At 38.5% G+C, this 23,301-nt stretch overlaps 1 protein-coding gene across 2 annotated transcripts in view; it reads left to right on the top strand.

The window, feature by feature from the left end:
* Nucleotides 1-19,141, top strand: part of NPR3 (natriuretic peptide receptor 3) — an 87,310-nt gene extending 68,169 nt beyond the window's left edge. The window contains exons 5-8 of one of the 2 annotated variants that reach the window (XM_036740999.1): nucleotides 6,979-7,073; nucleotides 9,744-9,879; nucleotides 11,926-12,010; nucleotides 13,753-19,141. In XM_036740999.1, coding sequence (XP_036596894.1) covers nucleotides 6,979-7,073; nucleotides 9,744-9,879; nucleotides 11,926-12,010; nucleotides 13,753-13,864 — 428 coding nt within the window. In that variant the 3' untranslated portion in view covers nucleotides 13,865-19,141. Of the gene's footprint in view, nucleotides 1-6,978; nucleotides 7,074-9,743; nucleotides 9,880-11,922; nucleotides 12,011-13,752 lie in introns of both variants that reach the window. The other variant, XM_036740998.1, reaches the window with a different exon arrangement.
* Nucleotides 19,142-23,301: the final 4,160 nt, after the last annotated feature.

Here is a 23,301-nt window from a genome sequence, read left to right as displayed (position 1 = left end):
GTGACTTAGCAGTTAGTACTCTCCTATCTCTCTTCTTATTTTATATTCCCTTTTGCTTATTTTTTCATAAGATCATTCTCTGCTTTAGAAAAATCAGGAATAAAATAGGAGTTGATTCCACCTCCTCCTATCACCTTTTATTAATCCATCAAATCCACAAATATTTAAATGCCAGTCATTGTGATAGGCACAGTGGAGACAAAGACAATACTTGAGGGAAAAAATCCCTCCTGGAAAAGAGCTTACATTCTAACTGAAGAGATGATAACTACTTGTATAAGCAGATACAGAATGAATAAGAAGAAAATAAATAGAAAGTAGTTCAAGTAAACAAGGTGGTTTGATAAGGAGGGGCACTAGCCATTGAGGGGATCAAGGAAGGCTTCATATAGGAGGGAGGGCTTGAGCTGCAACCTGACAGAGTCTCTGAGTCAGAGGTGAGGAGAGAGAACATTCCAGACATGGAGAATAGCTGATGTAAAGGCACAGAAATGGATGGTGGTATTTTGTGCGTGAGGAACCAGAAAGGAGGCCAATTTGGATTGGTTGCAGAGGGAAAGAAATGTTTAATGAGGCTGGAAAGATAGATTGGGCCAAGTTATGTAGAGATTTGAAAGTTAAGCGAAGAATTTATATTTCATCTTAGAAGCAATTTATATTTCAGCTTAGAGTTTCAGTTTCTTGAGTATAGGGGAGTGATGTGGTCAGATTTGTACTTAAGGAAAATTATTTTGACACCAGTGTGTAGAATGAAATCAAGTGGTGAGAACCTGGAAGAAAGGAGATTAATTTGGAGTCTATTTCAATAGTCTAGGCTAAAGATGATGAGGGACTAAAACAAGGCGGCAACTAGGTGAGCAGAGAGAAGGTGTTGGATGTGAGAGAAATTTGGAGGAGAGGCTGCTTTTCAGGAAAAGGTAACAGATTCTGTTTTGGACTTGACATTTGAAATGTCAATAGGCAATTGCTAGTGTGGATTTAAAACTCTGTGGCTGGATAGATGGATATGTGAGTCATTGGTATAAAGATGATAATTAAACCAATTGCATGTTTGTATCAGCAGTTAGGTGGCACAGTGGATAGAGGACCAAGCCTGAAGTTAGGAAGACCTTAATTCAAATCTAGCCTCATCCTAGGCAAGTCACTTAACCCTATTTGCTTTAGTTTCCTCATTGTAAAATGAGCTAGAGAAGGGAATGGTAAATCACTCCAGTATCTTTGCCAAGAAAATGCCAAATGGGATGATGTAGAGTCAGACATGACTGAACAACATCTGTGTAGCAATCTCATTCCCTTCTTTCATTTTCTTTAGTATGATTTGAGTTTTAGTATTTTTGACATTTTTTTCAGATATGTGCTACACTTAGTTATTCATCCTTAATTACCTGACTTCCCTTCTCTCTGCTTTTAAGAATTTTTGTTAGTACATGAGTTCCTTGACACTTGGATCTTTTTAGACAATCCCCTTTCCTCCATGAAAGAATGTCAAGAATGATAAAATCCAGATCAAACTGATACTTAATAAGAATGACAAAAAGTGATTTTTAAAGCTATGTAGGTAGCAATAGGAAAACTTGTTGCTTTCCTCCCCAAAACAACCCTTCTTTCAAACTCCTTTATTTCTTTTAAAGATACCACTATTTTTCCAGTCTCCAAGGTTAAAAATTTAGTGCTATTTTTGATTTCTGACTTTCCATGAATTCATATATCCAATGATTTGCCAAATCTTGATATTTTTATTTCCACAACATCTCTCACATCTAACCCCTTCTCTCAATTCACGTAGAGATGTGTACACTCCTCCCTTAAATGCCAAATCTAATGGCCTTTTTCTTTTAATAGTCATCCTTCTTGACTTTTCTGCAGCCTTTGACACTATTGATTATCCTCTTTTCCTTGACACCCTTTTCTCTCTAGATTTCCATGACACCCTTCTATTCTGGTTCTCCTCCTGACCACTCCTCAGTCTCCTTTGCTGAATCTTTGTCGAAGTCATTCCAGATGTCTCCCAGGGCTCTATCCAAGGCCCTCTTCACTTTTTCCTCTATACTGTTTCACTTGGTAATCTCATTAGCTCCCATGGATTAAACTATAATCTCTATGCTAATGATTCTAAATTCTATTTATTCATCCTTAACCTTTCTGCTGATAAGTGATCTCATCCTATCGCATCTTCATCATATTACCCCTTCTATTACTCCCATTTTCTTACTTATTTTTAATCCCTGCTTGTCTATTCACTGCTTCTCTAGTGGATATAAACTACTCATCATTCTCTCATCCTCAAAAAAATCCTCACTTGATCCATTCATCTCCACTAATTATCATTCTGTAGCTCTCCTCCCTTTCATGACTAAACTCCTTGAGAAGGCCATCTATACTTAGTGCCTTCACTTCCTCTTACACTCTTCTTAACTCCCTGTAGTCTAGCTTTTGACATCATTTAACTGAAACTCCTCTCCTAACTTATTAATGATCCCTTAATTGCCAAACCTAGTTTTTTCCTCATTCCTCATCCTTCTTGACCTCTGTAGCCTTTGATACTGTCAAGCACCCTCTTCTCCTTGATATTCTGTTCTTTCTGGGTTTTTGTGACACTGCTCTCCCTTGGTCCTCCTACCTTTCTGATTGTTCCTTTTCTGGACCTTTATCCATGTCATGCACAGTAACTATGACTGTCCCCCAAGGCTCTGTCCTGGGCCTTCTCCTCTCCCCCTATACTATTTCACTTGATGGTCTCATAAGCTCCCTTGGATCCACCTGCCTCCCAGAGTTGATATAAGGATCAAATAATATAATATTTGTAAAATGTTTAACACAGTGCCTGGCACATATATAAAGCTATACAGGGTGTTCCTGAAGTCTGGACACAAAGGCAAAAATGCATATTTTCAAGAAATGAAATGATTGAAATTTTCAACAACATTTTATTTAATTAACAAATAACATCTTCAACTTCAAATAATATCATATGATTTCATATTCATATGTGAATGTACTAAAATTGACAGCAATGTGGAATTACTGAGTTATTGTACCAAGTTCACATGAATCTTGCAAAGCTTATCAACCTTTGCATCACAAATGATGGAAATTATATTGAAGATGTTATTTGTTAATATTCTAATTAAATAAAATGTTGTTGGAAGTTTCATTCATTTCATTTCTTGAAAATATGCATTTTTGCCCATGTGTCCCAACTTGAACACTCTGTATAAAGGCTATCACTATTATTATTACTAATTATTATTAAGCAATTGTCATTGCTATGCTGAAGATGCTCAGTTTTATTTATACAGCTCTAAATTCTCCCCTTACCTCCCTGTTTCAAAGCTTCTCTATAACTATTGAGGATATTGCCATTCTCCCAGGCACTTATGCCCAAATCCTTGGTACCATCCTTGAATCCTTACTATGTTCCTCCCAACCCCCCAACCCAATCTATTTCCAAGGACAGTCAATTTTACTTTCATAACATGTCTCTTATATTATCCCTTCTCCTCTCTGACACTACCACCACCCTGATGTAGGCCTTCCTTCCCTCATGCCTAGACTATTGCAACAGCTTGCTGACTGATGTCCTCACCTTAGGTATCTCCCTACTATGCTCCATCCTCCACTCATCTATCAAATGAATCTTCCCGAAACTTAAGTCTGACCATTTCTCCCCCCACCCCCCGTTCAATAAACTCCAGTGGCATTCAAAGCCCTTCACAACCTGCTCCCCTTCTACCTTTTCAGTCTTCTTACACCGTATTCCCAGTCACATGCCCCATCATCCAGTGATACTGGGCCCCATGCCGTTCCTCACACAAGACATTCCCTCTCCAGGCTCTTGGTATTTTTTCTAGCTGTCTCTGTGCTGGGAATACTCTCTGTCCTCAACTCTGCAACCTGGCTTCCTTCAAGACCCAGCTAAAAATCTCATCTTTTATGAGCAGCCTTTCCTGGTCCCTTTTAATGCTAATGCATTCCTTCTATTAATTATCTCCAATTCACCCTCCATTGTTTGTATGTATTTGTTTTCATATTGTTCCCCCTTTACATTGTGAGCACCTTGAGAATTTGTTGTTTTTGTTCAGTCATGTCTGATTCTTTGTGTCCTCATTTGGGTTTTTTTTGGCGAAGATACTGGAGTGGTTTGCCATTTCTTTCTCCATCTCATTTTACAGATAAGGAAACTGAGGCAAACATTTAAGTGACATGCCCAGGGTCACACAGCTAGAAAGTATCTTAGCCCAGATTTGAACTCAGGAAGATGAGTCTTTCTGACTCCACACCTGGGGCTCTATCCAGTATGCTACCTAGCTGCCTGTCCTCCTTGAGAGCAGGTACCATCTCTTGCATTTTTTTTTGTATTCCCAGCCCTTAGCACAGTGCCTGGTACACAGTAGACACTTAATAAATGCTTATTGACTGGCTAGCTGACATTGCCTCATAGACAAGTTTACCAATAAGATATATGTATATATACGTGTATGTATGCATACATCTGTATATATTCACACATACGTAGAAAATATTCATATTTTTGATATATTATGTATGTATTTATATATAAATATAGTAAATTATATATTAATAACAATATAGAACCATATACCATAGAATTATATTATGTATAATAAATATATAATGTATTAAATTTATTTGTTGCTCTGAGGAACTGACTTGTTGACATAACTTTGGTGGGATACTTTCCATTCTTAGCAATTACTTACTACTTTGTGTGAACATATTTCAGTCTCCTGACAATATTTTTTTAAAGATCAAGAGCTGTGAGATATTATAGTACTACCAATGAAGTCTTTAAGGAAAAGGCAGGCTACCATGATGATTGGAGTACCATAATTCAGAGTCAGGGCATAAACTTAAGTATCCCCTTGCCTACCTTCTCACACCAGTTTTGTGATCCAGACTACACTAGTAGAATGAGATAAAGTAGTGATGGCCATTTCTGTAATTCAAATTGAAGAGTAAAATTTTAAGTCCTTAAATATGCCAATGATGCCAAAGTAAGTTTTTGTCTTAGGTCTATTGACCACTATGTTTTACTGACATTTTTGAGTCTCCTCTTTTACATCTCTGTGGGACATTTATGAAGGCACATGAGGAACTCCAGGGAGGCTATGGGAAAAGAAACTCTGGATCCTCTAAGGCATCAAGAAGGGTAGAAAACCCAAGAGATTATTTAGGAAATTTGGATTATATAGCAGCGACTATGACTGATTTCTTAAAACTTTTGATAAAGGGGCTGGGAAGGAAGTTGAATTTCATCTTTATTTGAAAGGTCAGAGTGAGGGAGACCTATAAACGCAGCTCAGCTCTGGAGAGAGTTCGCCTCAGGCAAATCAAAGTGAAGGGAAATGTTACTTACATTGTGGTCTTGATAGATCTCACCTTTTGTACAATAAACTCAGGTGAATTCACTAATCTGAAACCCTGTGAGTTTTCACCCAGTGGTTTCACCTTATTTCTTAGCAGATCATTTAGAACTGTTACGTGGTCTGGGGCTAACTGATGCTTCTTTATGGTGTATGCATCTTTAAATGAATGCAGCACATTTATCAGTGTATCAGTAACCTGCATCTGAGCTTTGTTTGACATTTTGAATGGAAAAAAAATCACAGTTGTGATAGAGAACACTTTTTGAGTGTTAGGATAATTATCATTTAGAAATTATACAGATTCCCAGGGGTGTGAACTTTGGGGGACCCATAAACCTTTAGTGGTTTAGTTTATTACTAAATTAATTACAAACTCCTTAACTTGACTTTAGAGACTCTCAACAGCACAGCACCATTCTGCATTTCCAAGTCTTATCTCCCATTTTTCCCCTTTATACACTCTTTGTTCAACCAGATCGGACTTGTTGTTCCTTGCTTATAGCCTGGGCTTGCTTGCTTCCATGTGGAAGTCCTTTGAGACCCGGTCCAGATGGCATTTCTTTTGTGAAACTCTATCTTCCCAACTCTAGTAGGAAAAGTTTTTTTTAAGAAAAAAGTGATAGAAAACCTGATTTCTTTCTCTCTTTTGAACCCTCACATTAACATTTGTATATTCCTTATGCATTTATCACATTCTAATTTGTTTTATAGTTACTCACGTACACTGTCTCCACACAAGAGTCAGTGAAGAGTAGTCAATACAGATCTGGCCTTGAAGCCAAGTTGCTTAACTTTTCAGGGACCCTGGGCATCAAACTGAGACTACAAGCTGAAGATAAAGCCCCAGTCTGAACTGGTAGAGGAAGTTTCTTCACCTGGGAATTCCTTCTACCAATGAAATCATAGACCCACTACTATCCTCTGCACAACATTATCTTAGCATCTTTGAAGACAAGGAGCTTAATTTCAATCATCTTGGCATTCTATACAATGCACAGTGCCTTGAACATATCATGTACTTAATATTTTTAAATGAATGAATGAATATCAAAAGTTATGTCTCACAAAACTTAATCAAACCATAAGACCCAATTCATGTTGGCTCATTTAGTAAATGGTGATGTAGTGTATCAGGGACCCAGAAATATTTACCTTCTTCTTGGTCTTTATACTAACACTGGACTCAAAGAATCTGAGATAATTTTTAATACCTTCCCTAAACACCATCAACATAAGGTCTGTGAATGAGGATCAACTTTTCACTCAACAGATTTAATGCAGGATTCGCAGTTGGCACTCTTCATTTCTGGAGTGATTCCTGTCTCCCCCTCCTCCCCCCAATATATTTCCAAATTAGGTTCACATTTCTTTTTATTTTTAAATAAAAAACTTTAAGAATTCTGAAATGTAGACACAGATGAAATTAAAATTTCTTTACAAATGCCAATAAAAACACCTAAGAAACTGATGAGATTTTTGCTGGTATTAGTTTGTTGTATTATAAAAAAATCTGTCAATTCTTTTTCATATTTTCCTTGGGAGAGAAGTATTTTAAGTAACTGACTTCTAGCTCTTGGTATGCCATCTCCAGGTATTGCAGGACAGGTGTCCATTGATGCCAATGGAGACAGATACGGTGATTTCTCTGTGATTGCAATGACCGATACGGAAGCAGGTACCCAAGAGGTAAGCATGTAAGTCTTGCTGAGTCTCACTCAATTCCGAGCTTACTAAATTAACTTCTTTCCTGTTTGATAAAATAGGCTGCCAAATACAAGGCCTGCTAGCTGGATTACTGTTTTGTCACACCACAACTCCCAGAAGATGAAGAATCAGGCCTTGGTTCTTATGCGTAAGAAGGTGTGCTAGACAAGAGGTATATTCTGGAACTATGCATTTTTCTCTTGTTAAACTTTGAGGACTCTCTGAATAAACAATAGAGATGTACCTTAATGTGCCAAAAGACAAACTGACTGAGTAGTGTTAGTATAAATATTACTGTTTGTGTTGTTGAAAACAGTAATCCATTTCCATGATAGGACTTGAAATGGAGCTGCAGAGAGCGGGAAGCTTGCCTCAAGAAACAGAGGTTGTGGGTTTCCTAAGTATGTCCCCATTTGATAGAGAAGTGAATAAACTGTGAGAGCAAGTAGTTGAAAGATAAGGAGAGATCTGTGTGCCCCTTCTAACCCTTCTCAGGTGAGAAGAAAGTCTAATCCATAAACTTTTTTGGGGGGGACCTCAAATCCAGAGAATCCCGTAAGCTGGGATTTGGATGGATGAAAAGGGGGTAGTTCCATTTTAAGGCTGAGGTGAAACTTGGATTCAGAGAGAAAAGGACACAATTTCTCCAGGGACCAAAGCTACTTTGAGAGACAGCTCAGTCTGGGCATGTGGGTAGTGCATGTAGGGTAGGGAGCTCTAAATGGTCATGGATACAAGAAGAGCCAGCTGACTTGAAGGTACTAGGAAAGTTGTCATGGAATCCAGTCAGGAGTCTTCTATATAAAGATGATTTTTGGCAGTACTTGGCTTCAATATAGCCTCAGAACCCTTTACTTGGAAATGATCAATCCTCTAATCCTGATAAGTATGAATTACACTACAAAATGCCAGATCTTGAGTTTAAAGTCATCCCTTTAAAAAGTGACTAAACCAATCCAGAGGATGCCCTTCAATTGGGGAATGGCTGAACAAGCTGTGGTGTATGATGGTGAAGAAATACTATTGTGCTATAAGAAATGATGAGGGGGATGGTTTCAGAAAAACCTGGAAAGACTTACATGAACTGATGCAAAGTGAAATGAGCAGAACCAGAACATTGTACACACTAACAGCAATACTGTAAAGATGATCAACTGTGAAAGACTTAGCTACTCTGATCATGATAGTGATATAAGTCATTTCCAAAGGACCCATGATGAAAAATGCTATCCACTTTCTGAGAGAGAAGTGATGAACCCTGAATGCAGATTGAAGCATAATTTTTTTTTGCTTTCTTAATTTTTCTTGCTTTTGTTTGCAACATGGATAATATGGGATATGTTTTGCATGACTTCAGTGTGTAATTGATATCATATTGCTTGCCTTCTCAGTGGGTGAGGGAAGGAGAGAATTTGGAATTCAAAATTTTTAAAAATGAATGCTAAAAATAAATAAATAAATAGAAACTTTAAAAAAAGACTAATCCAAAAAGGAGATACATATTCAATTCATAAATAAGCTTATCTTCTGGTGAATGAACTGCTGAGGTTTTAGGTGAGCACATTCTTTGTATGCACACGTCATGTACTATTTTTGGAGAGATAAATTATCAAATTGCAAATTGGAATCCAGAGGATCAACACGCCACACATGTAGTCCTCTGATACTGGCACCCCTCATCTCCTCTTGCCTGTACTATTGCAATAGCCTACTGGTTGGTCTTGTGGTCTCAAGTCTCTCCCCACTCTACTTGCTCCTCTATTCAACTGTCAAAGGGATTTTCCTAAAGTTTGGGTCCAACTGTGTTACCCTTTCTACTCATCAAACTCCAGGCTCTTCCTATCACCTCCAGGATCAAAAATAAAGCACTCTTTTTGGCATTCAGAGCCCTTAATAACCTGCCACCCAACCCTTTTCAGTCTGTGTGACCCTGGCCCAGTCACTTAACTCTGCCTCTGTTTCCTCTTCGTAAAATGAAGATAATAACAGCCCTTACCTTGCAGGGTTGTTGTGAGGATCAGATGAGGCAGTAATTGTGAAGTGCTTAGCTCAGTGCCTGGCCCATAGTACGTGCTATTTAAATGTTAGCTATCATATTCTTTTTACACCTTATACTCCCCAACCCCCATGTACTCTTTGATCTAGTAACACTAGCCTTTTACTGTGCTTTCAACAAGACACTCCATCTCCCAAGTCTAGGCATTTTTACCAGCTATCTTCCACCCATAGAATGCACTTCCTCCTCATCTCTGCCTTTTTGCTTTCCTGGCTTCCTTCAAGTCTCAGCTAAAATGCCACCTTCCACAGGAAGCCTTTCTTAATCCCTCTTCATGCTAGTGCCTTCCTTCTATCGTTTATTCTTATTTATCCTGTATATATCTTGTTTGCACATAGTTGCTTGTTGTTTACATGTTGTCTCCCCCATTAGACAGTAAGCTTCTCAAGGGCAAGGACTGTTTTTGCCTTTCTTTGGATCCTCAGGATTGGGTATAGTGCCTGACACATAGTAGGCACTTAATGTTTATTGACTGACTGATACAGGCAAGGAGTTTAAAGCACGTTTTTTCAAATAGTAATGCAGAGCTGTATGATTTTCCCCCCATAGGGAACAAATTATTTTTGGATTTGACTTTCTTTTTTGTCTTTCTATAGGTTATTGGTGATTATTTTGGAAAACTGGGTCGTTTTGAAATGAGACCAAATGTAAAGTACCCTGGGGGATCTTTAAAACTGAGAATAGATGAAACCAGAGTTATGGAGCACACAAACTCTTCTCCTTGTAAATCACGTAAGTTAAGTGACTTTACATGCCATTTCCTTCTCTCTACACACCCCAAAAACAACAAATCAGAGAGAAAAACTGTCATAATCAACCTAAAGCATTTATTAAGTTGTCTGTATGACCCTGGCACCAATACTAGTGCATATACATAAAACAAACAGCATATATGATTCCTGTACTCCTATAAATTACATAGCTGCATTTTCCTTTTGGGCTGGCAGTAATATAAGATTTAAAACTATAATTTTTTTTCTTTTATTTAAAAGGCATAGCGAATATTTATTAAGGTTGCATCGTTACTATGTCAGTGATTTATACTGAGAGTTCTTATTCAGACTGGTAGATTGAGGTCCCTGTCTTTAAGAACTTGGTATTTAGGGGTATTTTAACTATATTTAAGTATTTAGGTCTTTAAGTACTGGGTATTTAGGGGTATTTTAAGTATATTTAAATATTTATGTATTTAAGTACTTGGTATTTAGCTTCCCTTTTGAGGAGAAGCTCCTAGTAGACTTATCCATCTCTTCCAACCAGGAAACATTCAGATTTTTGGAGATTGGAATTGGGTTTTCTTTCCTAACTACTGAGGACTAGGTGTCAAAATGACTAAAAAAATACCTGAAACCTTCTGGATTTGCTTCAAAGTTAAAATTTTGGATTTTTAATCAGTCTTGTATATATCGACAGAGAAAAACTATCAGCCTACCAAATGACTACAAGTGAATATGCTCCTTAAAATTATACAGATGCTAAAATAGTCAACATTTTTGTTATAGTAAAACTTCTTCTAAGTTAGGACTCAGCTAACACTTCTGTGCCCCTTAGGAAGGCCTGATTTTATCATTGTGAATGAAGGAGCACTAGACTAGGAGGTGGGAGACTTGTGTTCTAGTCCATACTCTGGCAGTAATTCTGGGTGTCTGGTTTGTCTGATGGTCTGGGAGGTTGGGTCTCCATCTGATTCCCTTTCTGTAAGAATTGAATGAATCTTCACGGAGCTTTGGCAAGTGATTTTGCCTCCTTTTTAAATAAAGAAGTTGAACTAGGCGACCTGTAAAGCCCCAACCAGCTTTCATGTGATATTTTATTTTATTTAAGAAGGGGGAAGATCTCTTTAGGCTCATTTTCAGTCATCTTCCTCTAAATCTGGAAGGGTGATAACCAGGGGCATGCTGAGAAATGATCAACAACCGACTGTCCATATACACAACACACTTTTAAATTTAATCTGGATGATTAACATTTTCATCATCACTTTCTTAAGTCCAGATAATCAATAAGACAGTAAATCAAGCCCATATAAATGTTTGTACTGAAAACTTAACAATGGGCTCAAAGCCATTTTTAGTTGGTTCCAGCATACCCTGGGAACCATTTATTATACCTCCACCTCAAAGTAATCAGAATTCTCAGATGGCAAATATGAAGGAACAACTGTGCTTAGCACTTAGTTATAATTGGTTATTTTCTCTGGTGAGGGAAACCTTATGATTTCCTGAAGTCTCTTTCTCCATGGGTCTACCCTCTCCCAACTGAGGTATCCTTCATCCTGCTTGTTCCATATGCAAAAATTCCTAATTATGACCTGTGACACCCTAGGCAAGTCATTTAATTTCTGTGTATGTTGGATAGATCCCTAGGATTTATCTACCAAGTCATAAACAGGTTGGAGTTTCCTGTGCTGATGAAATCAGATCTTTTGTATATTCCCATAAATTTTAAAAAGTAGGAAGCTTTCATACCAAAGATTTTGTAGATCAGTAAAATATGCTTTGGTTGACATTTGGGAAATATGGTCACGGATCATCGTATCTAACTTGCAGAAACTCTTGACACTGAGAAAACATTGCCTTTAACACCCAAAGCTATCTGGTTCTTCTTCACCCTTTTCTGTAGACATCCTCTTAGGAAAAATGTTCAATTTTCCCTATGAAAGTTTTCCAAACAAGAAAAGAAAGATTGACTTAGGACAAAGGATGGGAAACACTTTCGAACGAGAGGGAAAATAACACTAAGCCTTGAACTCTAAGCCTTTCATTCTTCTTCAAGCAGGTGGCCTAGAAGAATCAGCAGTCACAGGAATTGTTGTGGGGGCCTTACTAGGAGCTGGCTTGTTAATGGCCTTCTACTTTTTCAGGTTAGTGCCTTTTAGATGCTCTTTCCATAATATTTAAAGTGGCCTCTCTTTTGTTGTTCACATCCCTTGTCTTCTGTGTGTAATTCCCGATGGTCTAGCTGGCCCTTTCTTTCTTCTTTAGAAGAAATGTTAGCTCAGTAGCCTAAATAATCAGAGCCCTTAGTCTGCAGCTGGTTAGCTCAGTTGATGAGAGAATAATATTAATAAGAACAGTAGAATCATATATTCAATCCCCATGTAAAAATGCTCAGAATCACTAGATTTTATAGAGAGATTTCAGGTTTGCAAAGCACTTGATAGATGTTATGTGAGACATTGATTAGTTAAGCATTGTGTCCTCTGGCAGCAAATATTCTTTCCCTAACTTTAGCTAGGCATAGACACACACGTACCATGGTTATAAGAGTGACCAAGCGTGAGAGCTGATAGTTCATCACTACAACTAGAAAAGCACATGCCCCAATTGTGACTCAATAGTCATGAATAGTGATACATTTAATAAGGAACTTGAGTCACTAAGTTAAAGCTGTTCCTTATTTCTGTTTCCCCAGGTACATTACTCTATTGCTTTGTGATTCTCTGTCCTCTGTTAAAAAAAGTGAAACAATACTACTAAATACCTGTAGAATCATTTATAGTAGTATCATTTGTAGTTTTAGTAATATTATAAAGCTAGAGGGAACCTTAGAGATCATTTGTCTAACCGCTTTATTTTACCAAGGAATGAAATTAAGCTTCAGAAAAGGGAAGTCAGAAAAGGTCACACAGTCTAGTTAGAGATCTAGGATACTAACCTAGGTCTCCTAGTTTCCTATTCCAATGAACTTTCCATAGCATCTCTCTGTCCCTCAGGGCATTTGTCCAATGTACTTCTTTAGACAGTCTCGCTGTACATTGAAGGATTCAGAGCCAAAGCCATTCCAAATCCTAGGGGAGAAAGAAGCTAATCACTTATCTTCCCACCAAATCTCTAAAGAACAAATTCAGCTGCACTTTTGAGTAGTTCTGCTGTAAACTGGGCTTGTTTTTACCCTGCTTCCCTAGTAGTTTCTTTAAGCCACCCATGAAATAAGGAGACTCAGTCAGTGGAGAACCCATCTGGCAAAAACTTACTGGTTTATAGCCGTTACTTCCAGGGGTCATGAGGAACCATTACCAGGGTTACTACATGTAAACATAAATGATATTTCTGGGAGGGAGGGGGGGAGAGAGAGAGAGAGAGAGAGAGAGAGAGAGAGAGAGAGAGAGAGAGAGAGAGAGAGAGTATGTGTGTATGTATGTGTGTGTGTGTGTGTGTGTGTGTGTGGGATCTCCTAATTCTGCAGGAATGGGTAACATTACATTTTTAGTGTCACTTTGTGGGAATAATTTTTTCTCCCAGTTTGTTCAAGGACTGTACGATTGCTTTGATCCTTAGCTGATGCGTGTAACAGTGGTTTGGGAGTTTGGGTAGGACAGACAAGATTTAATCCTTTAAACCACAAAGTACCCAAGGAAAAAGGGGAAGATTTGTTCCTTGATGCTTTTAGAAAGCATCTCAGTTTTCCTCGACTTAGGGCTCTTGAATGAGGGCACAATGCTTCAGGCATTCTACTTTTATCTCTGACCAGGGCTTCATTTTCTGTCACTTCTAATTTATCAGCCCAAACTCAAATGTCCCCCTAGGGCATACTTTGTAGGAGACGCCATAGTACTGTGCAACCAGACGAGGTTTTCTTACTTTGTTCCCTCTTTTCATGAAGGAAGAAATACAGAATAACCATTGAGAGACGAAACCAGCAGGAAGAAAATAACATCGGAAAGCATCGGGAGTTAAGGGAAGATTCTATCAGATCCCATTTTTCGGTGGCATAAGGGAAGCCCTCCCATTCTTCCTCAAATGCTTTAAGAAGATGGACGGAATGAGAGATATCAGTGTAACAAAAGAGGGGCTCTTGAAGAACTCATTCTTTTAAAAAGTTAGCTCATTTTGTTCTTAAATTTCTTTAGAAGCTCAGGAATGATTTACTAATCACATTATGCCACATGGCCTTTCATCTCATGACAAGCAAATATAAGGGTGAAGTGTTATTCTATAAGATATTCTTAATTGCTTAGAGGGTCTGTGGATATGTTTATGGTTCTTAGGTCTGATGTCTCTAGAATTTAATGGCTCTACCAGCTATGTCAAGCAAGGATATAAAGCTGTGGTTTCTTGAACTGAAAAGCTGCCTTACGACCTGTATAAAAGTATCTTTACTTATAGATTAATCTTGAAAATGATTTTAACATTCAGAACTCTCTTAATGAGAAATGAAAAGGTTGGAAAAACAGTGTCACTCCCTGGAGCTGGTAGGCAGTTTGGAAGTTCAGGACTGACTTGTCCTTCAGCCAATATGTACTGAAAGAATCTGACTACATGTCTAAAATGAGAATCTCCTCCCTGCCCCTCTTCCAGGGAAAAAAAATAAATTGTAAATACTAGTGAGATATGAGAAGTTTTGTACAGGAAAAAAAACTATTATGAGCCTTTTTTAATGGGTAGGGGAAATCTATTCCACAGTAGCATTTTAGACATTTTTATCTTTTTCTTTTGCTCTTAGGAAACATCTATTTTTTCACACATATTCAAAATTCAAAAATAAGAGAGGAGTGAAATATTTATAAAACATGGGAAAGTGCATCAAACTATAATGCTACAAAACAGTGTGTTTCTTGCTATACTGGAGACTGAAAAGCATATTTCTTCTTCTCCTTTCCCTTGGCCTTGATTGAATAGGAATTGATCTCTTAATGATGAAGAGGCAGAACCGGGGTCCCCTTTAAAGTCCAAACAGTTGGCATAGCAGTGAATCAGATGCTGAAAGCAAGTTACCTCAGTGACACGAAAGATCAATGTCTCTAAGTACAGGAGTAGAAGTAAGTTTTATAAATAAAGGAAGGCAACTTTTCTTTCTGGAGGACAACTTAGAACCTAACACCAGAGTGCAACATCTAAAGGACAGCTTATCACCTAAGGTATAAACCTATCAGTACTTGTCACCTCTGACATAAATATAGTGAAAGATTATAATAAGCTATAATTCAACTGATACAAAAAGGTAATCATTAAAAATACATTACAGTTATCTGGTAAGAGCAAGAATGGAATTATCTCCTATGACCCTCCAACTACACCCACGAACCCTTATGTTTTTCTAGTAATTCTTATTTACTACCAGACATGGTATTAGGATTTCAATTTGATCGATCAAATTTTTTCCTGGCCTCTCAGCGTATATCTAGCACAATCCATGTAGATTTAGGTGTCAAGGTGCCATTTTAGCTCCTTGTTTGGGAGAGGTAAAAATCCCAGAAAGCTGGGAAGTTTCTTTCTGAAGTAATAATGATTATGTTTTAGCTCACAGAGTGGATTGCTGACAATGCCTTCTCAAAACTTGAATCCTTTGTCACTCAGTCCATGGCTCACTTTCCTCAATGACTTCTGCCTCTGTTCAAAAACAAATAGGTTGATTGTTTTTTGGATGTTTTTTTTTTCCCCTTTCATTTTTAAATAAGGTGAAGGTAGCCAGGAGACACAGAAAAGAAATTTTTCCACCTTCTAATTTCATGTACTGATAAAATTGCTTCAAAATCTCTGTGACATTCACCCTCACAGTGAATTCCTGAATGTAAGAAAAACTAAATTGAAAAGAAGGCAATAAAGGTAGGTTCTAAGAGTGCTTAGATGCTGAAATAATAATAAAAATGAAATAATAATAAAAATTGATGCAAAAACCAGCTATCAACTAGTGCTTCACAAAAAATGAAAATGATTGAAAGCTTTACATCCATGGCATCTCCGTGAACCTGAGCAAGCGCATCTTTGTTGTGGTTATTCACAGATGTTTTACATAAAGAATTAACAGAGTAACTTTTAGGTATCATTTTGCTGTTGTCCATTGCTGTATATCATTTGTAAAAAAAAAAATTCTGTTTAAATTTCTACCATGTGAGCAGACTCTAAAAGAAAATTTTGCTGGAGGAGCTGGGCCACAAGTTACAGAGAATTTGATGCACTCAAAATGATCCAAACCTAGTGCAGAATGTGGGGAAAAAATGTCATAAATGTTAAGGGTCTTACATCCCTACACATCATTCTAATTGCTTCTTAAAGTGGATCTCTTGAACCAAAACCTACTTCCTCATTAAAATGACTGATCCATTCTCTCTTATCCATAGAGAACTACCCCTCTGTTTTGTAAATAAGAAGACAAGCACAGAGAGGTCAGATGTCTTGCCCAAAGTTACATAAAAAGCCAAAGTTAGGTCTCTTGAGATTCTGATTTTGGGTTTAGAATTAAAACTGATAAACCACACAGTTACACTTATGTCTCTGAGAATTGGCACTCATACTCTAAAATCAGTATTCTTTTTTTTTCCAAATTTTAATATAAATGGAATTTGGATTTGTAGATCACTTTTATAAAATTTTATGTTTTAAAAAAATAAGTACTACCTCTTAGTATTTTTTAGTCTGGCTACAAAAAGATTAAAAGTAATAGTGATCAAAATAAACATAATTATTCTTGGCTTTGGAAAAAAAGTTTTTTCGTTGTCTATCACCAATCTATTCAGATGGTGCTTTTACCTTGGAGGTAAAAGATTTTTTGCCAGCTCTTCAACAAATTGCCTTTAAGAATCAGCAGCTCCTATTTCCTATAGCCATAAGCTCATTTCCAAATTCCATGAACCAGTTCTTTACATTTCAGACTCTTTTTAGAAGGGGTGGAGAGGTTGGAAGGAGGCTTCCTTTTCCCAGGCTGCCAGTGAATGGCTTTTTTTCCCCCTTCCCATCAAAATGTCATGATTTCTTTCAGAATTCCTTATTGTTTTCCTTTTCTTCCCAACTCATGGGTTCATTGCTTGTGCAGTCACCACCCCATCTAAGCTCTTCTTATGCCATAGATGCCCCAGAATCATTGAACTGGAAAGGACTTTATGGATTTGATGCAAACTACAACCCCTCCCCGTCTCTCTCATTCTACAAACAAGGGGAAACTGAGACCCAGAGAAAGGAAGTAATTTTCCCAGAGTCCTTATATAAATGAATTCTGCTACGCTCTAAAAACAGAGATTTGATTTTAAGAGTTAATTCAGCTAACTTGAAAATCTACAACCAGTCAAAGACAAGACCTTTGAAAATCGTTTCGAGAGAAGGGAATACATGGCCTGATGGCTTCTGGTTAAATCAGCATACCCAAACAACTCATGGAAATATTCTCAGAAAAGAGACAGAAAATTGTGCCAAATACATTGAATGTCAGAAAGCACACTACTGTATTAAAATAAAATGCATAGCAATGTTCCTTAGCAACAGAGCAAATTGATAGATTGCTTGAAAGTGGTGAAAATAATCATTTTAAAATATTGCCAAGCAAAATAATGGCAGTTCAATCAAAGTTTTGTGGTAGTTTCTTTTATTTTAGCCTGTGGCTCAGTACTTAATGAGCCGAGTAATAATGAACTAAATTCTATTGCTTAGCTAAGTGGTGGAAAAATATGAACCTCCTCAGTTTGAGGTGAGAAGTTGGAAGAGGGGAGTGAGAAATGATGGTTTGTCAGAGTGTTTGTCTTTTTAGCACCCTCTTAAAGTAGTTTAACACCAACAATCTGATCCCCAATCAATAGCTCCCTGTGAGCCAAACTAGTGAGACAGATAGTCACAGACATGTCAGGACTTACAAAAATGCCAGGAAAAGGGAAAGTTGCAGGTATTCATGGGAGGGTCAGTTAATGAAGCAGGGTGTGGTAGAGCCGGCTTCCATAGGCTGCACGCCATTCACAGGTGTTATTAAAGGTAGCCTCTGCAACTTGCCTATGCAGGTAAAAACCTGTGACTCAAGCACGCATACTTTTTGAAGGAAGAAAAGATAAAATATTCCAGTCTTGTAGGAATCCTTATGCTAGCTCTAGACAAACTTTTGGAGTAGTATAAATCAGTCTTATCTAGATATGGAAAAAAACCCCCAAGCTCTTTGACTTTCAAAGCTTACACTTCACAGATGTCTCTTGTAAGAGAGATGCTCAAAAGCTAGATTCTGGTATAAATATGACTTTCAAAGGGTGCTAGATTGGACTCTGTTCAAATTTCTCATTAACCACTAATGAATTCTACATCAAAGGCAAAATAGTGGTCTAGACAATCTGATGTTTTTAATATGAATATTTTAAGATATGATACTTAAGACTCAGAGTAGGTTCAATATGAATGGAGCATCAGAAATAAAAATCCTTGCATTTTATTAGTTCTTTGATGTTTCAGGTGTTTGGATAGATCTTAGGATAAGCTTGAATAAGCTAAAAACTGCTTTGATTGTTTAAAATTAGCTAAGTTGCTTGGCACAGGGGGAAGAGAAACACCTTTTGTCAACTGTAAAGCATTACTATGCATTACATTTAGCTTTTCTTTATTCATTAGGGAACAACAAGCATTAAAAGTGGGCAGAAGATAGCATGAAATGAGGAGGTTTGGGATTTTTACATAGTGGCTTATTCATTCAATGCCCACATCAAACAGTGTTGCCCGAGGAGGTGTTTTACTCCCATTAGTGGGTTAAGAGGCCTCCTAAAAAGCCTGGAGATATAACCATGTAGGTTTGGCCTGCATACCCACATGATGTGTCCTGGAAATATTGACTTGTTTCCATTTGTAAGGCATGTAAGTGAAACCAAGAGGGATCAGGGTAGAAACTGTAGATGTCTAATGGCTCCTTCTCTTCTGGATGATAATGTTCATCCTTAAATTAATCACAGAGACGGGCTCAAGACAATACAAACCTACTCACCCACTCTCAGGCTGGTAGGGAGAGAAAGCAAAAGCTGCACAAGCTACATCCTGTGCATTGTACCAATGTAAGTAGAACTATCTGCATATAATGTGGTTTAATTTATTGTCATTTTGTGTAGAAAGTATTAATGACTGTGGATATAACCTCTGTTTATTTTTGTGATATATTTTATTTCTGGTGCAAGTTGAGCATTTAAAGTATCTACTTCATTTGCCATGTTGACTTGTGTGTATATGTTCTTGTAAATGTTTCTATTAAGCAAGAATGTCACATACCCAGAGTATAACAATATGTTCACATTAAAAAAATATCCCACAAAGAACTTGAAACTTTTTTTCCTGGTTTTGATCCAACAACTTCAAATGATATACAATGTACACATTCACTTTTTTATTAGGACTATCCCCCTTAAACTGGTTTAGGCAAAAACATTAGCCACAATGGACAACAATAAATTGAAATGTCAGCAAGGACTTTACCCTTGTGACTATTTGTGCCCCAGCAAATGAAAAGTGTCATACACTAAAGTTACAAAAGAATGTAGGTCTTAATTCTTTGCTGGTTAAATGCTAATTTACCTTCCCTTGGTAGGGGCTAAAGTTTGGAGTCTTCAGTCTCTGAAAATTAGTCAAGATATTGCCAATACCTAATGTAATTGTACGAGATTTGGGCTATAGCACACACAGACTTTGCATTCAGCTCAACCAACAATTCACCACCGAGGGCTTTATGTAGTTTTGTCTTGGTAAAGAGCAAGCTATGTGGCTCCCAGCATCTGAGAAAATACATGTGCCCAGCTCAAGCATCTCAGTTCTGTCTGAAAGGTTAAGTCATGGTTTATTTTGAGCTTAAGAGAAACATAATGATCTATATAGCTATGGAAATGTTCCCCTGTTGGTCCTGCTGTGGCTGTCAGCAGGTCCTCTGAGTGACACCCAAAGATGCCACTAGCAGCAGGATACACATGTTGGATTAAGCTCAGACGTCAGATATTGGGAGGACGAGGAAGGGATTCCGAATCCCTTCCAGAAAACCTCTAAGTGAACCTAAAGGATAACAAGAGGAACTCTAGATACATAAAGAACCTCTTCCCCTGCCACCTTCTGGGGCTAGTGAGAGCCAAGAGGCAATGCGGCATGTAATGGAAAGAGAATTTGGAGTCCAAAGACCCACCTTGACATGTGTGTGTCCATGAGCAAGTTATGGAACATCTTGGGGCAATGTGTATAAGTGTGTGTGTGGGGGGGGAGTCCTCTCCATGTTCTCATTGCAAAATAGGATAGTAATATTTACAGCTATTGGCTTGAAGGGTTGTTTTGAAGATAACACTGTAAACCTGAAAGGACTGTCTAATTTCAGTGGTAGTTTTTATTACCAGTGGCTACTAGAAACAATTCCTGCCCTCCCACCCCATAAACCTTTCCTTCTTCCCTTCTATTCCCAATCCAGGCTCTCCTTCAACTCTCTGAGTGCCCCCATATCACCCAAAAGATACCTTTATGTCCATTCCTGATGCTTAGAGCTGTAGGAAGGAAATTTTTTCACCTGGGGCAAAAGCAGTTGATGCGAAGGAGAGAGGGAGAAATAGGCACAAGGCCCACAGTGCCTAGTTTTACAAACAGATGGGGCAACCCCTGCCCCCATCCCTAGAAATTTTGACTGAAGGGGAGAAGTTTTATAATGATGGACCTTGGGGGGCAGAGAAGGGGGAAGTCATACTAAGAGATGAAAGAGTACTGGGAGATGGCATGTGGGATAGCCAAGGGAGAAGAACATCACTCCTGGACACTCTTCCCTCTACTCCACTCCTTCTGAACATGTTGCCCTGTATGTCAGTGCCTTGGAGCAAAGCCCTGCTTCTGCCACTGCTACCATTACCATTCCCCAGGGGATCTTTTGAAGACAGGACTTTATAAACCTGAAAGCACTATGTAATTTCAGTGGTAGTTTTTATTACCAGCATCTCCTAGAGACCACTCCTTCCCTTCTATACATCTTTCCTTCCAATCTCAACCAGGCTTCTCCCTCCACACTCTGAGAGCCCCAAAAGATGTTACTTCCAACAACATTGCATTTTGATGTTTGTTTCCTGGAGACAGAGACTTAAAATAGCAGTTCTTGTTGAGAAAGGAGTCATTGACAGCTCTAGGTTTTAAAAACAAAGTAAAGTACGGTACAAGTATCCAATGTAGATATTCCTGTGATCCAAGCCTCCCCTCTTGGGCTATTGTTGATCAGTCATTTGTCAGTTATATCTGACATGACACTATATTGGGTTTTCTTGGCAAATATACTGGAGTGGTTTGCCATTTCCTTCTCCAACTCAGATGAGGAAACTGAGGCAAACAGGGTTAAGTCACTTGCCCAGGGTCACACAGCTGCTAAGTGTCTGAGGTCAGATTTGAACTCTGGAAGAGCAGTCTTCCTGACTCCAGGCCCAGTACTCTAGGCACTATGGCACCACCTAGCAATTCTATCTTGGGCTATATCTGCCAAGATTCTCAAAAGGTAGGGAAGGAAGTTAGTTTCCTTTTTGGAAGAGCCCAGGACCTGCAAGGGAAAGAGATAAGGTTGACAACCTCAGAGTTAGGAAAACCTGGGTTCAAGTTCTGCCTCTAGGTGCTCTGGTAAGCTCTTGAAGACTGTCATTTCCAGAGAAGGTTCCCACCTGTATTAGTAGAGGGAATTCCTCACTGGGCATTCCTTGTACCAATGAAATAAAGGTCTGGTAGAAAATCAATAATATAATAAAATGATTGACAAAGGGAGAATATTTGTTTCCTCCTCATACCCCAGTGCACCCCTCTTAGTGGGTAGACATCACCTCTAAGGGGCAGAGTTAACTCACCATAGGAAGGTTTACTCCACTTTATGTCCCCCTTGTTATTCGATCCAGATAAAGAGAGGGAGAAAATGAGTGACAGTTTCCTCTTCCCCTGCAGAGAACATGGTATTTTCAGAAAAGCAAAGTGGACCTTGCTCTATTTCTTCTTTTTCCATAAGGCCTGCGACTGAGGAGGAAGCCTGTGAGGAAGACTCACAGAGCGATGAGAGTCCCATGCACTGCCCCCAACCCCAAGCTTTCAGGGGGCATCAAATCCCATGCATGGGAGTCCTGTCTCTATAAGACTTTCTCCGCCTTGGGAAAGAATGTGTCAATGGCACAAAAGTGTCTCCTGACACTCAGAAGGAGAGGAATATGACCTTAGGAATAAAATGTAGCCCACATTTGCATGAATTAAAGCAGTTCATGCTAGGTACATTAATGAAATGTATACATGCCAGCACTTGGAAAATGTTTGATAACAGCTAGCTATGTGTGAACTCATTCAGATCCTCTCTCCCCAAGGAAGAGTTTTTAGCATAGTCAAAGCCCTTTTCTGACTTTGGGGCAGAAATCAGCAGCAACGGATGGACGACATCTCAGTAGTAATCTGGAAGATTATCTGGATTCTATTTAGCAGACCCACACCATACTTTAACTCAAAGGAAAGTGAAGAGTAAGGAGATCCTGGACTGTCTTCAATTAGGAATCTGATTTCTATTCTAGGCACCTCTCGAAGAGCATTTACCTAATGTATTCCAGGCACTGTGTTAGATACTAGGGATACAAAAAAAAATGAAACAGGTAAAACAGTTAAGTCTGGTAGAAAATTAACTATATAATAAAATGATTGACAAAGGGAGAATATTTGTTAACTCCTTGTACCCCAGCGCACCCCACTCAGTGCGTAGACGTCACCTTCAAGGGGCAGGGTTAACACCACAGGAAGCCTTTACTGTATTTCGTGTCCTCCTTGTTGTTTGATCCAAATAAAGAGGATGAAATAAATATGAAATTATATTGGATCCTAGAGTTTCTAGGGAGCCACTGGGGTGTAGAGAAGACTGGTGTGATTAGACTTGCAATTTAAAAAAATCATTTTGGTAGCTCGTGAGAAGATGAATTATAGATTGGAGAGACCTGAGGTAAGAAGACTATTTGGAGGCCATTGCAAGAGTCCAAGTGAGAGGTAATGAAGGTTTGAACTGGGGTGTGGCTGTATGAGTGAAGAGAAGGGGAAGAAATGTGGAAAGACTAGATTTGGCAGCTGATTTGGATATATATGGGGTGAGGAAGAGTGAGGAATTGAAGATGATGCTGAGGTTGTGAATCTCAGTGACTGGAACGGTGGTGGTCCCCTCAAGAAAGACAGGGAAGTTCAGAAGAGGGATGAGACCAGGAGTGGGGAGGGAGGAGACGATGTAATAATATCTTCTCCATTGCTGTTTATCCCGTGAATTTAAAATGAAAAGGGAAGGAGGTAGGAGGTAGGATGGAGCTTTTACCGGTCACTGTCCTGGAACACAGAATCTATCCTTGCCAAAGCCAGAAGTAGATGTGGGAGATGATGGGTGGGAGGGGATAATGCTGTGGGAGGAAGGGGAGGAGGGAACTTTTCCTAATGTCATCTGTGTAGCCTTGGCTATTGGTGCCTGGGG

This window comes from Trichosurus vulpecula, chromosome 1 (genome assembly GCF_011100635.1).
Source record: "Trichosurus vulpecula isolate mTriVul1 chromosome 1, mTriVul1.pri, whole genome shotgun sequence".
In the NCBI taxonomy this organism is placed as follows: Eukaryota; Metazoa; Chordata; class Mammalia; order Diprotodontia; family Phalangeridae; genus Trichosurus; species Trichosurus vulpecula.
This window is presented reverse-complemented; position numbering and strand designations above follow the sequence as displayed.